Source organism: Hydra vulgaris, chromosome 10 (assembly GCF_038396675.1).
Source record: "Hydra vulgaris chromosome 10, alternate assembly HydraT2T_AEP".
Taxonomy (NCBI): domain Eukaryota; kingdom Metazoa; phylum Cnidaria; class Hydrozoa; order Anthoathecata; family Hydridae; genus Hydra; species Hydra vulgaris.
This window is the reverse complement of record NC_088929.1, coordinates 6234581-6253138: the sequence shown is the minus strand read 5'-3', so window position 1 is coordinate 6253138 and position 18558 is coordinate 6234581. Positions and strand designations below refer to the sequence as shown.

Genomic DNA, 18558 nt, shown 5'->3' with positions numbered 1-18558 from the left:
ATGCAATTGACATTTTATTTGCCATCTTTGACTTCATTATCATATAAAAACAATTCCTTAATATATATCCTAACTTAAATTGGTAGAAAAATAAAAAAATGTACCTAATAAATGTAAGTTGATATCAAAGAGCATTTTGCCATTAACTCCATGATCTAAAACATAAACCTTGAGCTATAAAAATGTATACATTTATATTTTATAAACATTTTATCTTTGTTTAAATTATATTTATTCATGAGCTAATAATAATTATAACTTTATATCATTAACTGCTTTATATCAGATATCTTTGTGCCAGTTATATTTCATGAGCTATTCCATGCATAAGAAAGACAAAAAGTTTTCAGTCACCACCTCATTCTTTTGCTGAAAGTTTTTTATAATGAAAGTGTAACCCATAGTAACAACAAAATTTTTTTTTTTTTTGAGGAGGTGACTGAAAATTTTTAACTTTTTAATTCAATATTTTTGGAGTTGTCCTGGTTTACATGTGTTTACATGGGTCCAATTTTTTTTTTCATGTGCAAGAAGAGATATAAGGTTTCTATAAAAAAAAAGTATTAAAATCTTTCAGAGTTTAAATTCAGTTTTGAAATGTTTAAAAAAAGATTATATTTTTATTATGTTGTTAAGTTATATAAATAAAGACATCAATTGGAAAGTCTAAATATAGTTGTGCAATGTCCATGATCTATAAAGCTTAAAAAAAGTGTTCATTTTAGATTCATTTAGTTTTTTATTTTGACATTCAGTTTCTCAGTCATGGAAAACACCCAACAGTGCTCCTTTTAATACTCGTTTAATTCCAACAATTTATTGGAATTAAACGAGTATTAAAAGAGTAAATATCAACATAAAAAAATTCACTTCCCTAAGCCCAAGAAAACCACTACAGTCAAGAAGGCTACTTTAATTGTGGTTACAAACCTCTCTCAACTCTATAACTCTCAAACGTGAACTTTTGACAAACAAGGCCACTGCGCAGTGAAAATTTTGAGCACTATACTACCAGGGATGTGGAGGGGATCGAACTTTTCGCTTATGAGGTTAGTGCTCTACTACTACACCATTACCACATTATTTCTCACTACATTTATTTCTCAATTTTAATTTGTGAAAGTGTCGAGAATAAAATGAGATACTTTGCAGCCAAGTTCTATTTCTGATATATTTAGGTTGATTTTTAGCTAACCTCTAAATGTGCAAAATTAAATATCAAACAATGTTCAACTTTAGATTTAAAAAATAAATGGAATTATTTTATTTTACTGGACTATCTCGGTAAAATTAGCTAGGATACAGCCAAGTCCCTGAGCAGTAAAGGCAAATTTGTAGTACCTGGTGAAAACTTTTGTCTGTAATGCCAAAATAAACTAGCATCAAGTGAGGTATCAGAAGAGATTAAGATGGAGGTAAAATTTAAGATAATATGCAAAAAGAAATGATGATGGAATCAATAAAATCATTTCTCAATAGAGCTTTGTGTAAAATTAAAGCCAATTAAAGAACCAGTTATAGGAAACATTCATCTGTTCTCAATGTCTCTGAATTTAACCTTACTGCACATTGACTGCACTTTTCAACTTCAATTTACATTGAAGTTAAAAAAAGACTTAAACCAAAGCAGAAAAAATTGTAAAAAGTTTGTAATGGAAGCCAGCAACTCCAAACTTTAATATTTACCTATCAGAAAAGCAGTAAAAAAAAATTTTAGTTTCCAAAAGTTAAATTCATAAGACAAAGTTGCTATCCAACAAAAAATTTAAATAAATTAAACAAACCTTAGCATTTCCTGATGTTGTTAAACAACATCAGACAAGCTGTCTGATGTGGTTAAACAATCAGGCAAGCAATAACATCAGACAAGCAAGCATATATTTACTGTGATGATGAGTATTCAAGCTAAATGTCTAGTAAAAAAAAAACATATGTCAAAATAATTGATTTTGTGTAACCTTAAGAAGCTCTCTGAAGCACCGGCATATAAGTTAATGTACCCAGACCATTAAATTATATTCTCAAAGTTATGCAATCTTCAACCTAAATAGTGTATTCTTGGTGGTCCAAAAGGTACATGCTCTGTTTGTGTTTGTGCAATAAATTAAAATTGGAAATTAATGATTTTCTGCATGATTTACCAATACAACAGTTGTCCCAGCATATAAGCAGCACAAAATTTTTACAACAGTATCTGACACGAAATCTAGAAAAGTAACACGGAAATGTTGAGTGATAAAAACACTGTTGCAACTCACTGTTTAAAATCCATTGAACAGTCAGTGGATTTCAAACAGTGGATAACGACAGATAGAACTGAAATATTAATAATAGAGCTTTTATTAAATGAATTTACAGAGCAACTGTGTGAAAAGCTTTTTGCAGAGAACTACGCTTTTGTAGCACAAGACAAGAAAGAGATCTACTATTGGAGCAAGAAGCAGTGTTCCTTTTTTTTTTTGAACAATTTGAACTATGGTGTTGGATTTATCGATGAAGTATTATCATTAATTATATGTAGAGTTATCAATAAATATCATGAAGCATAAAACTGTTATAATCATATAAAAATCATATAAAATGTTAATCATATAAAACTAATCATTGCCTCAATTACAATTTGTTTAATGTTCTAAAACTGGGCCCTGCCGCAGCTGCGGTTTTATCGCTACACTGTGCAGGAGAGTATAAAATATGTAAACCTTGTAAAAACTGATGTTGACTGAAAAATAACTCTATGCTGGAGATTTTTCAGCTCTATGCATAAGGAGTTTCTTTGCAACAAACCATATCAAATCACTATGTGATGCAATAGGTAGTACAGTAAAAAAGTTTTCTATCACTGCTAGCTTGCGAAGTCCAACAACTGAAACAAGGTTTGAATAATGTCAAAATTTAATCAGTCACTTCATCACAACTGAAGAAATGGAACTTGAAACAAACTGATCAATTTTCACAAGCAACCAATAACAACAACTAGGCTTCTTTCATCAGTTTACTCTTTTTATAATTTATCTTTTTATTTATAATCATATATTTTGTATGCAAGACATAAACTATTTTTGTATTAAGATTGATTACAGAAAAATAAAATCAAAAAGCAATCATCAAAAATTTTGAGTTGTACTTTTTTCTTTACATCTTTAAATTCACTTTAAAAATAATCAGGTATCATTCATTTTCTTTCGCTAGAAATTAAATTATCAATGAAAAAGTGCTGCTACAAAATCTATAATGGTCAAGTGAGCTGAAAGAAGGAATTTTTTGTTAAATTCAAAAATGGCATATTTTCATCAAAAAACCAAAAGCAAATTTTATATTAAGATGGCCTTCTTTTATTTTAAAAAAATTTTGAATCCATGAGAGTTAAGCTGAGTCATTGAATACATGATGATGAAACAAAAAATTTATCTTGATTTGATGTTTTTTCATGTTTGGATTCCTTAATTCAAACATGAAAATTTGAGGAAAATCTGAAATGGTGAGTGGGGTGACTGTCCTCCTTTTACGTGGAATTTGTGTGTGTGTATATATATATATATATATATATATATATATATATATATATATATATATATATATATATATATATATATATATATATATATATATATATATATATATATCAACACCATAATTAGCTTTATTACATCACTACAATTATCAGCTTTATCATAAAGCTGATAAATGATATAATCATCTTTATATCATCGTTTATTAAATATTTATTTGTTTATTGAATTTATTGGTATTATAGTTACATTGGTATTATAATAATATCATTTGACATATATCACTTCATAATCATCTTACTAATCATAAACAAAACTTTCTAATAATAATAAACAACTTCCAAACTTTATTTCAAAACACATATTAAATTTTATACAATTAAAAAAAACATAAGTAAGAACTTTTATAAGCTTTAAAACCTCTAAAAACATTCTTTAAATGAACCAGTCCAATAAGTTCAAGCCAATCACAAACATCAGATGTTGTCCAATCACAAACATCGATATCATTTAAGCAATTTTCAACCTAGATAAAAAAAAATCTTAAAATTTGGTTTTGAAAATAAATAAAAATTGATTTGATAATATTAATTATATATTGATACATGAAAATTGATTTAGAAAATACAAATATGTAAAAAAAAAATAAGCAAAACAAATGATAAACCAAAATTAATATTAAACCCTTAAAGGAACTACTAATCATAAAAATTATTTTCCTTCAATAGAGAATTTAAAAAAACAAGCTTGATTTTACTCTTACCAAAATATTCACGCATCTATTAAACTTAAAATTAAACTTGAATAAATTTTATTATATTTGCTGAAAATACTACTGATGAATTTTTCATTTTCATAAAAGTTATAGAACACTTTTTTATTTTTACTAAATTTTTTATTTTCATAAAACTGTTATAGAATATGCATTACAACATATATATATATATATATATATACATATATATATATATATATATATATATATATATATATATATATATATATATATATATATATATATATATATATATATATTCATATATATATATATATATATATATATATATATATATATACACATATATATATATATATATATATATATATATATACATATATATATATATATATATATATATATATATATATATATGAATATATATATATATATATATATATATATATATATATATATATATATATATATATATATACATATATATATATATATATATATATATATATATATATATATATATATATATATATATATATATTCATATATATATATATATATATATATATATATATATATACACATATATATATATATATATATATATATATATATATATATATATATATACATATATATATATATATATATATATATATATATATATATATATATATATATACGCATTACTACATATATATTTATATATATATACATATTTATATATATATTTATATAGTATTAACAACTAAACATTTATGAGGTAGTCATGTGTTTACATTGTTCTGTTCCGTAACCTATTAGATCAAGGAATATCAAAAAATATTCCTTGAGTCTGCAAGCAAACTCACAATTTTTTTTTTAATTTTCTTGATATTTTTCTGGTACAGTAACTAGGAAATGTGTATTAGTTGGGAGAAAGCTAAACCTCCTGCTTTTAATATAGGAAATTGTGTACAACAAGGTGGTATTTTATCACTGTTAATATTTAGGTTTTACATTAGTAACCTAATATTTAAAATTTCAAATATGCATATTGGGTGCAATAAAAGAAGGATTTTTCTAAATATTCTTGCTTATGCTGATGACATAGTACTTAAAGCTCCATCTTGGCTCTCTCTGCAGAAATTATTGAATGCAATTAATGACAAAGCCTTATTAGTTAATATTTCTTTTAACACAAAGAAGACAATTTGTATGATTTTTAACCAAAAGCAAAAATCAAAAATTGTGTCGTTTCCAAAATTGAGTGTAGCAGGTTGCACACTGGAACTTCCTGACAGCTTAAAAAACCTTGGTCATATATTGTAAATATTACCAAAAAATATGATATAAAAAAGAAATGAAAAATCTATATACTCAAACAAATATGTTAATAAGACGCTTTTGCAGGTGTTCAAGCCTAGTTAAAGTAAAATTATTCCAATCGCATTGTATATGCTTATATAATGCTTCCTTGTGGAACAATTTTAGCACAAGAAAATTAACACATTACGATATTGCTATAATAAATGTGCAAAAATGTTTTTTATATACAAGAAATATTGCAGCCTCACTCTGATGTTTTTAGAGTTCAGGCTTCCATCTTTTTATACTATTTTGTCCAACTCGAGGATCATTTTAAAAAATAGCTCATCAAGTGTGCCAAAAGAAATTTCATTGTTGGTTCGGTTAACAGAATATTAGGACTCTCCCAATGATGATGGCTGTATATGTACTTTTTATTTACTCCAGGGCTCGAATTAAGCATATCGTGATCGCGATTACTTTTCGCACCTTTGCGATTAGTTTTTTCTTAAAATTTGTTTTTTTGCGATCTTCTGTAACAATAATTTTTTTTTTAAAGCGGAGCATAAAGTAAAAGAAAGAAAAATAAAAGATTTAGAAAATCAATTAGCAAAAATGTTCAAATGCAGGAAAAAGACCGATTGTTTAAGAAAGGAAAAATTTATAAAAAACAAACGATTAAATACCTATTTGAATCAAGAAATAAAAGATTTTGATTGAAAAAAGAAATAAAAGTTAATTAATTGAAAAGTCACTTTCTTAACTCGAATTCTCATAGGCTTTATTCCGATTTAGCTCATTCATTATGAACAAATTTAATGATATTTTTATAAGTTTATTTTGCGAAGAATAGTGGAAGGCAATATAGTCTCTAAATAGTTATTAAAAAAAAACTTTAAAGTTTGTTAGTACACTAATTTTAAATTAATAGCAATAAATGGATGCAAATAAGGACCACAGATGCAGATTATCTGCAGTTAAAAAGTGGGAAAAACATTTTAATTGCGAGTTAGAATACGATTTAAATGGAAATGAAGTTATAAGATTAAGATGCAGTTTATGTAAACAATTTGAAAAACGGATAAGTCAAACAAAATTGTTTTCCATGACCTGAATCAAACCAGGAACAATATCAATAAAAAAAGATTCACTGGCATCGCACTTAAGCAGTGCGCTACATAAAGAGGCCACACGAATTCATCAACAAACGACATTAGGTTCAGTTTCATTATCTAACCATGTTATTCATAATACTCCAATCGGGCGCGGTTTACATAAAATGGCTGTAAAAGACGCTGACTTGTTACGGAAAAAGTTTAATATTGCATATTACTTGGCAAAACGAGAGCGTCCATTCACAGATTATCCTTATTTGATTGCATTAGAAAAGAAGAATAAGGTTACAAATTTAGAAAACTCTTATGGCACTGACCGTGCAGCTGCAATATTTACAGATTACATTGGCACCGTAATTAAAAACAAATTAACTGAATGTTTAAAAAATTGTAGATTTTACTGTGTTCTCTGTGATGGAAGCACAGATTCAGCTGTATCCGAACAGGAATTGATTTACATTGTTTATTTAAAAGACGGAAGCCCGAAAGTAGAATTCTTATCTATTGAAACAGCAGAGAATTCTAATGCTGTTGGCCTGAAAAAATGTATAACAGACGCTTTTACAAGAGTTGGTATTACCATTTCTTATAAACATCTATTGGGTGTAAATCTTGATGGAGCTAACGTTAATCTAGGAGCTTATGCTGGTTTAGGCGCATTACTAAAGGAAGGTTCTCCTTGGCTGGAAGTTGTACACTGTTTTAACCATCGACTAGAACTTGCTTTAAAAATGCGTTTGAAAATTTATCTACCTTCAAAACTGTTGACGAACTACTTTTACGACTTTATCATTTGTATCAAAAGTCACCAAAGCGCTACCGAGAACTACAAGGATTAGATGAAGCTTGGGGTAATAGCGTTCCGAAACCAACAAAAGCATGTGGAACTCGGTGGATTGATCACAAGTATGGTGTGTTTATGACAAATATTGAAGGTTTTTTTAAAGCGATGGAAAAATGCGTCTGTGCCTATTCATTTATCAATATATCTTGATGCTTTATTTCCTCTTCGGCGTCTGAGTTTAAGTTTTCAGAACAATATTCATGATCCAGTAAAAGCTGTAAGAAGAGTTCAAGAATTTACATGGACAATGGCCGAGCTGCAAATTCTTCTAGAAAATTCGCTAGACAATTTGCTTGATGATACAAGTGTTATGACCCATTATAAAAAACTGTCTAAAGATATTGAGACAATTGATTCAAAGCAATGTTATCAAAATAATGCACTTTCTCAATATACCGAAGTTAATAGCCATGTTCTTGACCAGTACAAGCTAATTATTGCAAATATTACCATATGTATGGAAGGCCATTTTCAATCTCTCCAAAAATCACCATTGTTTATACATTTGGTAGCTTTACTTGACATTGAACATTGTTTATACATTTGGTAGCTTTTACGATCGGTGAAGTTGTTGAACATTTTTCTGAATTTTTAATTGGTGTAGGATGTGATTTGAATAATATACTTCATGAGTGGATCATTTTAAAAGCATACATGTTTCCCATCATAAGTAACAATCAAAATGAGTATTATTTGAAAATTTGGGAAATTGTTTTTTCCAAATCAAATTTGGTCAAAGAATGCCGAAATACTCTTGATATTTTTGAACTATTTTTAACTTGTCCTTTTACAAATGCGAAAGTAGAACGAATGTTTTCATGTATGAATTGCATAAAAAATGACTGTAGAAGTTGTCTTAGAACGAGATCTCTTAGAATCTCTACTTTGGATAAGTGAAGCAGATCCTGAGATTGACAAATTTGAACCTGATACTGCTATGGACGAATGGTATAATGATAAAGTTAGACGATTGTCAGCAAATTTTCATTGTTATCCGGAAAAAAGAAAAAGAAAGTCAGGAAAAACAGATATTGATCTAGCGACAGTTACAATATCGGATTTGGAAGAAAGTGAAAGCGAGGAAGAAAATTTAATATTCTAAGCATTAAACTAGTGAATTGATTACGAAATGATCAAAATATTTACGATTACAATCTAATACTTTTTCTATTAACAATCAAAAAAAGTATTAGGTCGTAAAAGATTCTATTATTTAGACACATTTTTTTCTTTCGCTTTATTTTATTGAATGAAAAAAGTGAACACTAACTTTTATTAAAAAATACATTGACTTACTTAATAAGAATTTAATTATCATTCTTGTTTGTGATTGTGCGGGTTTTTGTGAAAATGTTAAGTTTTAACATTTTATCACGATAATGTTTTCGTCATTTTTAATAGTTTTTTATAACTGTTTCAAATTTATAGATTGTTTTGTTAGAGTTTTAAATAATTTTTTTTACTGTTAAAAATTTATAGAAAATTAAATATTTTAGTTGTTTTAAACAGTTTAAAATATGTAATTAAAATCAAAAATGAAATAATTATTTAAAAGAAGATTATATCAAGTTCATTGATTTTACAAAAATACAGCCGTTAGATTTAATGCAATATAATAATAGTAATAATGTAAATTATAACTAAAGCTACTTTACAACGGCTGAACGTAAATGTTATGACATCTTATGCAAAAATGAGACTTATTATATATGTTATTATAAATAAGTTAAAATAAATAATGCCCCCTCCCCTCCAGCAGAAGTGGAGGAGGGGTTATGAGCAACAAAAAAATTGCAATTAGATTTTTTTACGTTAATTCGAGCTCTGTACTCATTATTTAATTTTATCTATAAACCTTGTGCCTATAAATATATGTACATGATGTTTGAATTAAATACAATAATAATAAAAAATAATAAAATATTGTGTCACATTTGTTGTAATACTTCTAACTAGTTGAAACAATTTGAAAGCTTGGGTATTTGAATTTAATAAAACAGGGTTCTATTTATCTTTTTAAATATTATAAGAATTTAGCAACTAGAGTTTTAAATAATAATAAATAACAAAAATAAATAACTAAAAAAATTATATAGATAACTTTACAAGTTTAATCATGAAACATAAATAACATAAACAACATATTTAGTTTATAGTTATAAAGAATAGCAGCAGTAAAACATTTTAACAATGAAATATCAAAAGTTTAAATATCAAAAGTTCAAATATCAAAAGTTCAAATAGACAACCATTTTATAAAGATATTTTTTAAGAGTTTCTAACTCCTTAACTGTCTGACGAATATATCCATCTCTGCAAGGTATAGCTCTCTGTGTGCCTGACAAGTTATTCCATTTAATAAAACTTTTTTTTTTAATAAAAAGTTTACAATTTACAAAGCACAAAATAATCATACAAAAATAATCCTAAACAAATATATTTTGCCGTAATAGAAAATGTAATTTTAAAACTACGCCACAGTTAAGGAATTGCATCTTGAAGTTTCAAAAATCAACTTATCTGTTTAAGAAAAAAAATCTCTTTATTAAAAGTTATTTGAAAGCTGTTTGATCAGCTATTAGTTATTTCTTCTAACCGCACGTGCTGGTACAGCAAATCATCAAAGACTAGTCAGGGACCCTTGAGGCCATGTAGGATTCCCACATGGGCTTTTTACTTTTTATATAAATATGGGCTTTTTGACACTTTTTAATCTAAATATGGGCCTTTTAGCAATTTTTATTTTTTTTGATATTCTGAAAACTGTATTCCTATATTAATGTTTGCACAAATTCAATTTAATTAATCGCTTGATTTAAAGTGTTCAACATTGAGTACAATAGTATTAGTATTTTGCATAATAACTCTAACAACATTGCTCTGAAAACAAAGTAGATATTTGAGGATGTATTAAGATATTTTTTCATAAGCAAAATTATGAACCTATAAATGGTTTTTATCGTAAAATTAAAAAAAGAAGTTCAATAATATATCATAATATATAAGTATCAAACTCATGTTTTGCATTTTTTTAATGTTTCAAAATCGATATAAAGTTGTTTTATAATGAAACAATTTATGTGTTTTAATAATAATTAGTTTCTATTAATGTACGCAGTATTGCTATTTTAAATGTATTTAAACAGCTTTAGTACACATACAAATAATTAAAACAAATTTTGAAATGACATCTATTTGAAAGTATAATTATAAATAACTTAACGGGGCGTTTATTTCTAAATCACACACTATTACACACACAATATAAATTAAACAAGTAAAATTTTAATTTAAGAAAAATTTAAAAAATTTAGAATACAATAAATTATAAATGAACATAAAAATTAAATAAAACACCTTTGTTTGAAACTTTATTAAAACATTATAATAAAAAAGATCATATTAGTAAACCAGTACATTTAGTACTAAGATCATCTAACTTTGTCTATTTTCCCAAGTATTTATACATGTCAAATATAATCAAGGTAACCATAAAATTATTCCACGCTATCAATTAAAACAACTTATTAAATTGCGTACATTTTTAATATATAACTCCCGCAGGTTTCAAAATATATATAAAATTATTAACCTTTTAAAAATAGCATAAAACATTATTATTTAACGAACTTATTTTAATTAAGTGTGGGAGTACCACAAATATTTACAAATCAATGTGATAATAGCCTTACACACTGTACACATTTGACGCCGCTTTTTTATTACTATTATGTTACTAGTATGTTTAAAATAAATTAAAGATTCAATTACTTCTATTTTTTTTGTTATCATTTTTTAAATTTTGATTTATTTTAATGAAAAAACAACAAAATAACAATTAAAAAAAAATATGAAATTTTTTCAATTAAGTAACTGCTAAATGAAACTTAAAATAAAAAATGTCAATTACGGGACCATTTACATAATAAAACTAATTTATTGGTGTGTATTGACGATTTACTTGAATAAGGTCAGTTTTTTAGTGATTTATAAGTATGTGAAATTTAGCATGCCCTCAGTATCCAGAGCTGGCATCACAAAAAAATTGAATGAAGTTGTGAATGCTTATAAATTAAGTTTGAAGAGAAAATCGAATATGGATTTTTTTATGCCATTTGATATCCTTAATAAAAATATAAAGCTGAAGAGGGAAGAGCAGATCTTCTACAATCATCAAATGGATGATAGAAAGAGCTGTGTATTAACCAGCCAAACAGTTGTTGAGCATCCTGCTAACAGGCAGTTGATACCAAAAAATATGGATCTTGATTATGTAGAGCAACTGTACACAGAGTCAAGCTCTGAAAATGATGATAACGTTGATGATTTTCAGCCTTTGTTTGAACGACCCAAACGGAAGTTTAAATCAAAGGTGAGTAATAACAATTTTTGGAAATAAAAAAAGTTTTTTTATTAAATTTATATTAATTTTACTTTTGGTTTAAGGCGATGCCAATTGCCATTATGTGCGCAGAAGCTGGTATCTCAACATACAAAGGAGTTAGTGTAACTCGCTCATTAAGTTATTTCCATAGTGACATTCCAACTCCAAATCAATCGGCTATTTTTAAAGCTGGTAAAAGGTTGCAAGTCACAACTCTACTTAAACTTAAAGAAGCTTTGTCTGTTCAATTATCCTTTATATTACACTTTGATGGAAAAGGTGTGGCACCATATGATTATGGGATTAAAAAAGTGGAACGCATGGTCATCACCCTTCAGTCTGATGGACCAAAATTTTGGTACATTGGCCTCAAAACATGACATACTAGCGGAACTTCTAAAAATCTAGCTGCTATGATAACGGAAACATTGTTAGAGTATAATGTTGTGCATAAAATATCCCTTATAATTTGTGACACCTGCTCTGTCAATACAGGTTAGTAAAATTAAAATTATTTATTTTTAAATAATAAAATAATACAATTAAATAAGTTATTCCATTTTACTTCAGGTGGATCTTATGATGGTTCTGGTGGAGTAGTAGGGATTTTAAGATCTAAGCTATTTAACAGGCCTGTTCCTTATTATGGATGCAATGCTCACATTTTGGACCTTGTTTTGAAAAAAATGGTAATTTTCCACTTGCCAACACCATCAAAATCGCCTACTCTAACTGATTTTAAGTTCATTCAAAAACTAAAAAATAAGTATCCACAATTGAAAGAATCATACAATATCCTGCATAAAACACCTCATCCTCCTCCTACTGTAAAAACCTGGAGAGATGATTATAAGCTATTGGCTAGGTTTGTTTTATTAAAAATCATTATTTTCAATATCAATGATTTGTATATGTGATGAATGCGCTGATCCATTTTATTGTTTATTTTTCCAGGTTATGTATTGCATTTAGGCACTATTTGGACACCAATATTTTACCCAAACTGCAGCTACCAACGAAATTACCAAGTTCTCACTCAGCAAGGTGGAACAGCAGAGCAATATATGTCTTGTTAGGCTACTTTCTACTTCCTGAAGAACGACCATTATTGAAAGAAATAGCTAAGTTTATTAGCTGTTCTTGGTCACTTGCATGGTTTAAAATGAGAGAGGAACCCAACTGGGAAAACTTAAAAGAAACTACATCAAGTTGCATTAAAGCCCAAGAAGCTCTGACAAGTCATATTCTTGGTGTTAAAATCTCATTCAAGAATGTGCATCGAACAAATGAGGTAGCTGAGAGAGGACTCCGAGCTATGGACATCCGATGTTCCCGGGCTAAGTCTGATGATGCTCTTGAGAGACATTTTTTAACAGAAACGTTTATGCAAATGTTGAATTAAAAATAACTTCACTTTATAAACTTTGTCGTATTTCTTTTGCTTATGTATAAAATAAAAAAAGACTAAAAAAAAGAAATAATTTTGTCTTATTTCCATAAAGTAACTTTTTTTTTTGACCTAGTAAAATTTTCAAATTTTTAATTATTTTTTATTTAGTTGCTCTTAGAATACAACTATTCATGTTTTAGAAAAGGTTTGCATGACAAACTAAAAAATAGAATCACACTAATATATATATATATATATATATATATATATATATATATAATATATATATATATATATATATATATATATATATATATATATATATACATATATATATATATATATATATATATATATATATATATATATATATATATATATATATATATATATATATATGGGCTTTTACATATATCATCCTGTAAATAAAATCCTGCATATATAGGCTTTTTTAATAAAATCCCGCATAGGCCTTTTAGAGTCACTACACCCCTAATACTAGTTTAGTAGGTATATCCAGGATATAATATTAGGTTGCAATTTAATACTTTAAAGAAAGCTGTGATTTCCTTAAAGTATTAAATTGCATCTACTTTTGTATTTTAACCTTTGATTGATTGGATATTAAATAGTATTTGAACTTACTTTAAAAAAATCATACAACCAACTAAATCAACCATTTTAATAATAACATCAATTAACCATTTTATTGAAAAAATTTTGATTACAGTTTGACACTAACAACATGTGTTTTATTTAACACTTTCAAATGAAACTTTTAACTTTTAACTCTTTCAAATGAAAAAATATATATAAATTTTTAAATCATTTTATGGTCTATTAAAAAGTATTTTTAAAAAAAGTTTGTAACTATAACAATACCTCATCATCTGATAATATGCTACAGTCTTCTTCTAATTCAACTCTTGAAAAAAAAAAAAAAACTTAAAAACACAAAGCAACTTAAAAACACAAAAACAACTTAAAAACACAAAAACAACTTAAAAACACAAAAACAACTTAAAAACACAAAAACAACTTAAAAACACAAAAACAACTTGAAAACACAAAAACAACTTTGACTCTTCTTATTCAACTCTTAAAAAAACTAAAAAGAAAATCAGAATTAAAAAAAAATTAATTTAAAAATAATAAAATCTTCAAAAATTAATTGCAAGAAGTAATAATGCTTATTACAGCTTAACCCATACTTTTCTATTTACCTTTTTAACCAAATTTGTTTTATCCATTTAGAAATCTTCTAACCCTTGTATCTAGATAGAAATCTTAAACCTTTTTTTACCCTTTATTTCAAAATTTCAAAGAGCATTAAAAGTTCTTGGGAAGGTTTTTCTTTTAGAAATTCTTTATTTTTTGGATTAGATAGTTGGTAAAGATTGGGTAAGCATAGGTATGCAGGTTAAAAATAAACATAAAAAATATTAAAATTTATAAATGAGCATTATATGCTGTTTAAAAATGATGGATATTCTGTCTGAAATTAACAGGGTCAAAGGAGATAAAACAAACACTCAATGTTCAAACTAAAACATTTCTATATAAATCAGTGTATTTTTTTAAAATGATGCACCTTTTTGTGAAAAAACAATAATTTTTTTTTTTCAATTTTAGGTTTTATATTAACAAAATAAAATTAGTGCAAAATTATTAATTAGCCATAACTCAAAAATATTCTTCAATTAGAATAGAAAGGATAAGTTTGGAAAGTAATCTTAAACATAATGTCATTATTACAGACATAAGTTCATTAGATCGTTGATAAATTGATACATCATGTTTTAACCAAATTTTTGTGATGATAACTTTTATTAGACTGCAAATATTTTTTAAAAATATATTTAAAATGTATTTTAAAATAAATTTAAAATCATTTTTTAAATGTTTTAAACTGTGAAATTATTGATTTAACAATTTTATATAAATGAATTAAGCACTAAAGTTTTACTGCTGAAGTCTTTAAGCAGTCAACAAGTAAATTTAAATCAATTAAAATAATTAATATAAATGCAAAAAAAGCTGTTATTAGTTAAATATACTAAATTAAAATATTATTATAACAAATTGTAAATATATTGAAATATCATTAAAAACAGGTAATGGTAAATATAATTGAAAACGTGAATTTTGCTTTTTAGTCACTAATAGAATAGAAAAATACAAGCAAAACATAAAATACAAACCGTTTTGAGCTAAAAAAACTTTCTGCATCACTGACAGATTCCATATTTTTCATATGTTTTAATAATTTTTCACGAATATTAACCTTTGGTTTGGAAATTAATTCTAGTTCATTATCGCTATCACTACTCAAACTACTTGAAGACCAAGATTCATTGGATGGTTGTGAAGAAATCGGTTCAAATATGGAACTAAAACGATTGTCTGATAGTTTATTCTTTACATTGCTGTTTACAATTTTTGAATCTGCATTCAGATATTCAGGAGATAAACCACGCCCAGAATCTACTTCTATAACTGGAAACAATTCTTCAAGTTTTTCACATTTAGATAAATTATTATGCAAAAGATTAACCTTTTTGCTGTCATACTGTGCATTGGATATTGTCTTTTCACTTAACTCTTTTTTCATTCTTTCATCCATTTTATTTTGTTCACAATGCTCTAAAATATTATGCAAATTAAAATTCTCTGAAAAATTTGTCTTCTTCGGATAACTATCATTGGATTTAAAATTGAAAGAATCTTCATCTTCATTGTCATTTCTGTTCAATACATCTAATGGTAAATCATCTGAAAAAGATTCTTCACTTTCGCTTGTATCAATATCAGGAGGAGGTGGAGGTTTTATTAAGAAATCAAACTGTGAAGCTAAATCTTCTGTAGGACCTGCTGTAGGAGCTGAGTTGACTATAATAAGAATATATATATTTAGTATACTATATATAAATATATATATATATATATATATATATATATATATATATATATATATATATATATATATATATACATACATGTATATATATATATACATATGTATATATATATATATATATATATATATATATATATATATATATATATATATATATATATATATATATATATATATATATATATATATATACATATGCATATATAAACGATTAGACGAAAAAAAAAAACTTTTGATGGTATTTGAAGTTTCATGCCATTTTCAGCATTCATCAGCCATATATCTAAATCAAGAAAAACGGTTTTTTCTTAATATAAATATATGGATGATGAGTGCCAAAAATTATATGAAACTTTAGGTATCATCAAAAAGTTGCTTTTTTTCATCTAACCTTTTAGTTATTTATTTATTGATCTATTTTGTGATTATTTTACTTTATACTGATAACTCTCAAATCGAAAAAGAGTTAATTATTATCACATAATCAAAACAACAATACATAAATATATATATATATATATATATATATATATATATATATATATATATATATATATATATATATGTGTGTGTATATATATAAATATATATATGTAAACATATATATATATATATATATATATATATATATATATATATATATATATATAAATATGTATATATATAAATATACATATATATAAACATATATATATATATAAATATGTACATATATATATAAATATATATATGTATAAACATATATATATATATAATATGCATATATATATATATATATATATATATATATATATATATATATATATATATATATATATATATATATATATATATATATATATATATATATATATATATATATATATTACATTACACTTGCAACTTGAAAATTTACACTTGATCAAAATTGATCTAATTGAAATCCTTTATTAAATATTTAGCAATTTTATTCGAAAGCAGTTGGTCCGGAGTATAAAAAAGTAAATTTTTTGATTCTGACAGCTATATAGAAAGTTAAAACATTTTTTACTTGATTTTTCTGCATAATGTAAGTAAAATGGCATATTTTGGCAATTGAGCTAATAATTTACAGAAAATCAGTTTAATGATTGTGGCAGATAAAAACAGCCAAATCCATATTAGGTCATTAGTAAGTTCAGTAAAACCATGTGTGGCTATCAGGCATTATTAATCAGTGGAAGAGGTGGGAAATTGTTCACATTTGTTAGAGTGATTTATTGTTTAAAATATCAATAGTATTGGTACATTTTGGTAGTGGAGTTTCTTATTAAATTACAAAGCAAAAGAATTGCAATTAACAATCCATTCATTCAAATTTTATACAAATAATTAGGCATTCTTTAACACTCTTTAAGAGATTTTTCATCAGCATTTAAGAAATGGAATTGAAAACAGTTTTTTTTGAAGAGTAAGAACAAATTTGAAATATCAATTCTTCAAAAAGCGCCAAAACTTTTAGGTTAATTCACTAAGTTATAACATATGTTACACAAATTCAAAATTAAAATGTGCTTTAACTCAGCACCTTTATTCAAAATTTTAAATGTAAAAACATCAGATTTAATGTTAACACGAATAAATTAACAAAAAATTTCAGTTTTCTGACAAAACTTTTGGAAAAAAATAATTTTATTGTGCATTTTTTAACTTATGTTACATGAAAATTGGAAAGATTCTTTCATTATTTTCTTGAAATTTTCTTAACTTTATTGTTAACTTTTTTGCTTATAAAAATTATGTGAAATATTTGACCAGCAATAAATTCAAGATGTCAGCTCCATTTCCAGATAAAATAAATCAGATTATACAATTAAATTCACGATGAAAATTTTATTTTTGAATGCATTTTTTATCATATGACAATGGAAAGTACATATATATAAATATATATATATATATATATATATATATATATATATATATATATATATATATATATATATATATATATATATATATATATATATATATATATATATATATATATATATATATATTAGAGCTGTGCGAGATTAGATTTTTTATCTTCGATCGAGTTTGATCAAGATTACAAAAAATTCAATCGAGTTTGAGTTCAAGATTATTAAACAAACTAGTGAAAGTGTAAATTCAATTTATTTAAAAATGTCATCATCAACAAACCATACTCATCCTAATGCTAAAAGTCTACAAATTTTTATGAAGAAAGGTAAGTTCTTCTACATGCTCTGATAAAAAACTGCAGCGTTTAATGGAAACGATGTTCCCAGATGTTGAGTTCAGACGCTCTGAATTGACACTGGTTGTTGGGATTGCCAGAAGTGAATGAGTAAGTTTAGCAAGACAAGAAAATCGACTTTTATTTTGCCTCCA

The 18558-nt window shown here is 25.5% G+C and overlaps 2 protein-coding genes across 2 annotated transcripts in view; one reads left to right on the top strand and one right to left on the bottom strand.

The window, feature by feature from the left end:
* LOC100205244 (uncharacterized) overlaps positions 1-18558 on the bottom strand; it is a 79267-nt gene that overhangs the window by 44902 nt on the left and 15807 nt on the right. Inside the window, exons 3-6 of the mRNA XM_065807166.1 lie at positions 15470-16157; positions 14151-14193; positions 3933-4038; positions 105-155 (exon numbers count right to left, since the gene is read on the bottom strand). Of these exons, the coding sequence (XP_065663238.1) occupies positions 105-155; positions 3933-4038; positions 14151-14193; positions 15470-16157 (888 nt within the window). The remainder of the gene's footprint in view (positions 1-104; positions 156-3932; positions 4039-14150; positions 14194-15469; positions 16158-18558) is intronic.
* On the top strand, positions 12280-13280 carry LOC136085684 (uncharacterized). Its single transcript, XM_065806990.1, has 3 exons — positions 12280-12373; positions 12449-12743; positions 12833-13280. The coding sequence occupies exons 1-3, from the start codon at positions 12292-12294 to the stop codon at positions 13278-13280; spliced, it is 825 nt and encodes a 274-aa protein (XP_065663062.1). The 5' UTR covers positions 12280-12291.

Coding starts and splice junctions, on each gene's coding strand:
- LOC136085684 (XM_065806990.1), top strand. CDS start 12,292: ATGATAACGGAAACATTGTTAGAGTATAATGTTGTGCATAAAATATCC. Junction 12,374..12,448: donor CACCTGCTCTGTCAATACAG/GTTAGTAAAATT, acceptor ATTTTACTTCAG/GTGGATCTTATGATGGTTCT. Junction 12,744..12,832: donor GATTATAAGCTATTGGCTAG/GTTTGTTTTATT, acceptor TTATTTTTCCAG/GTTATGTATTGCATTTAGGC.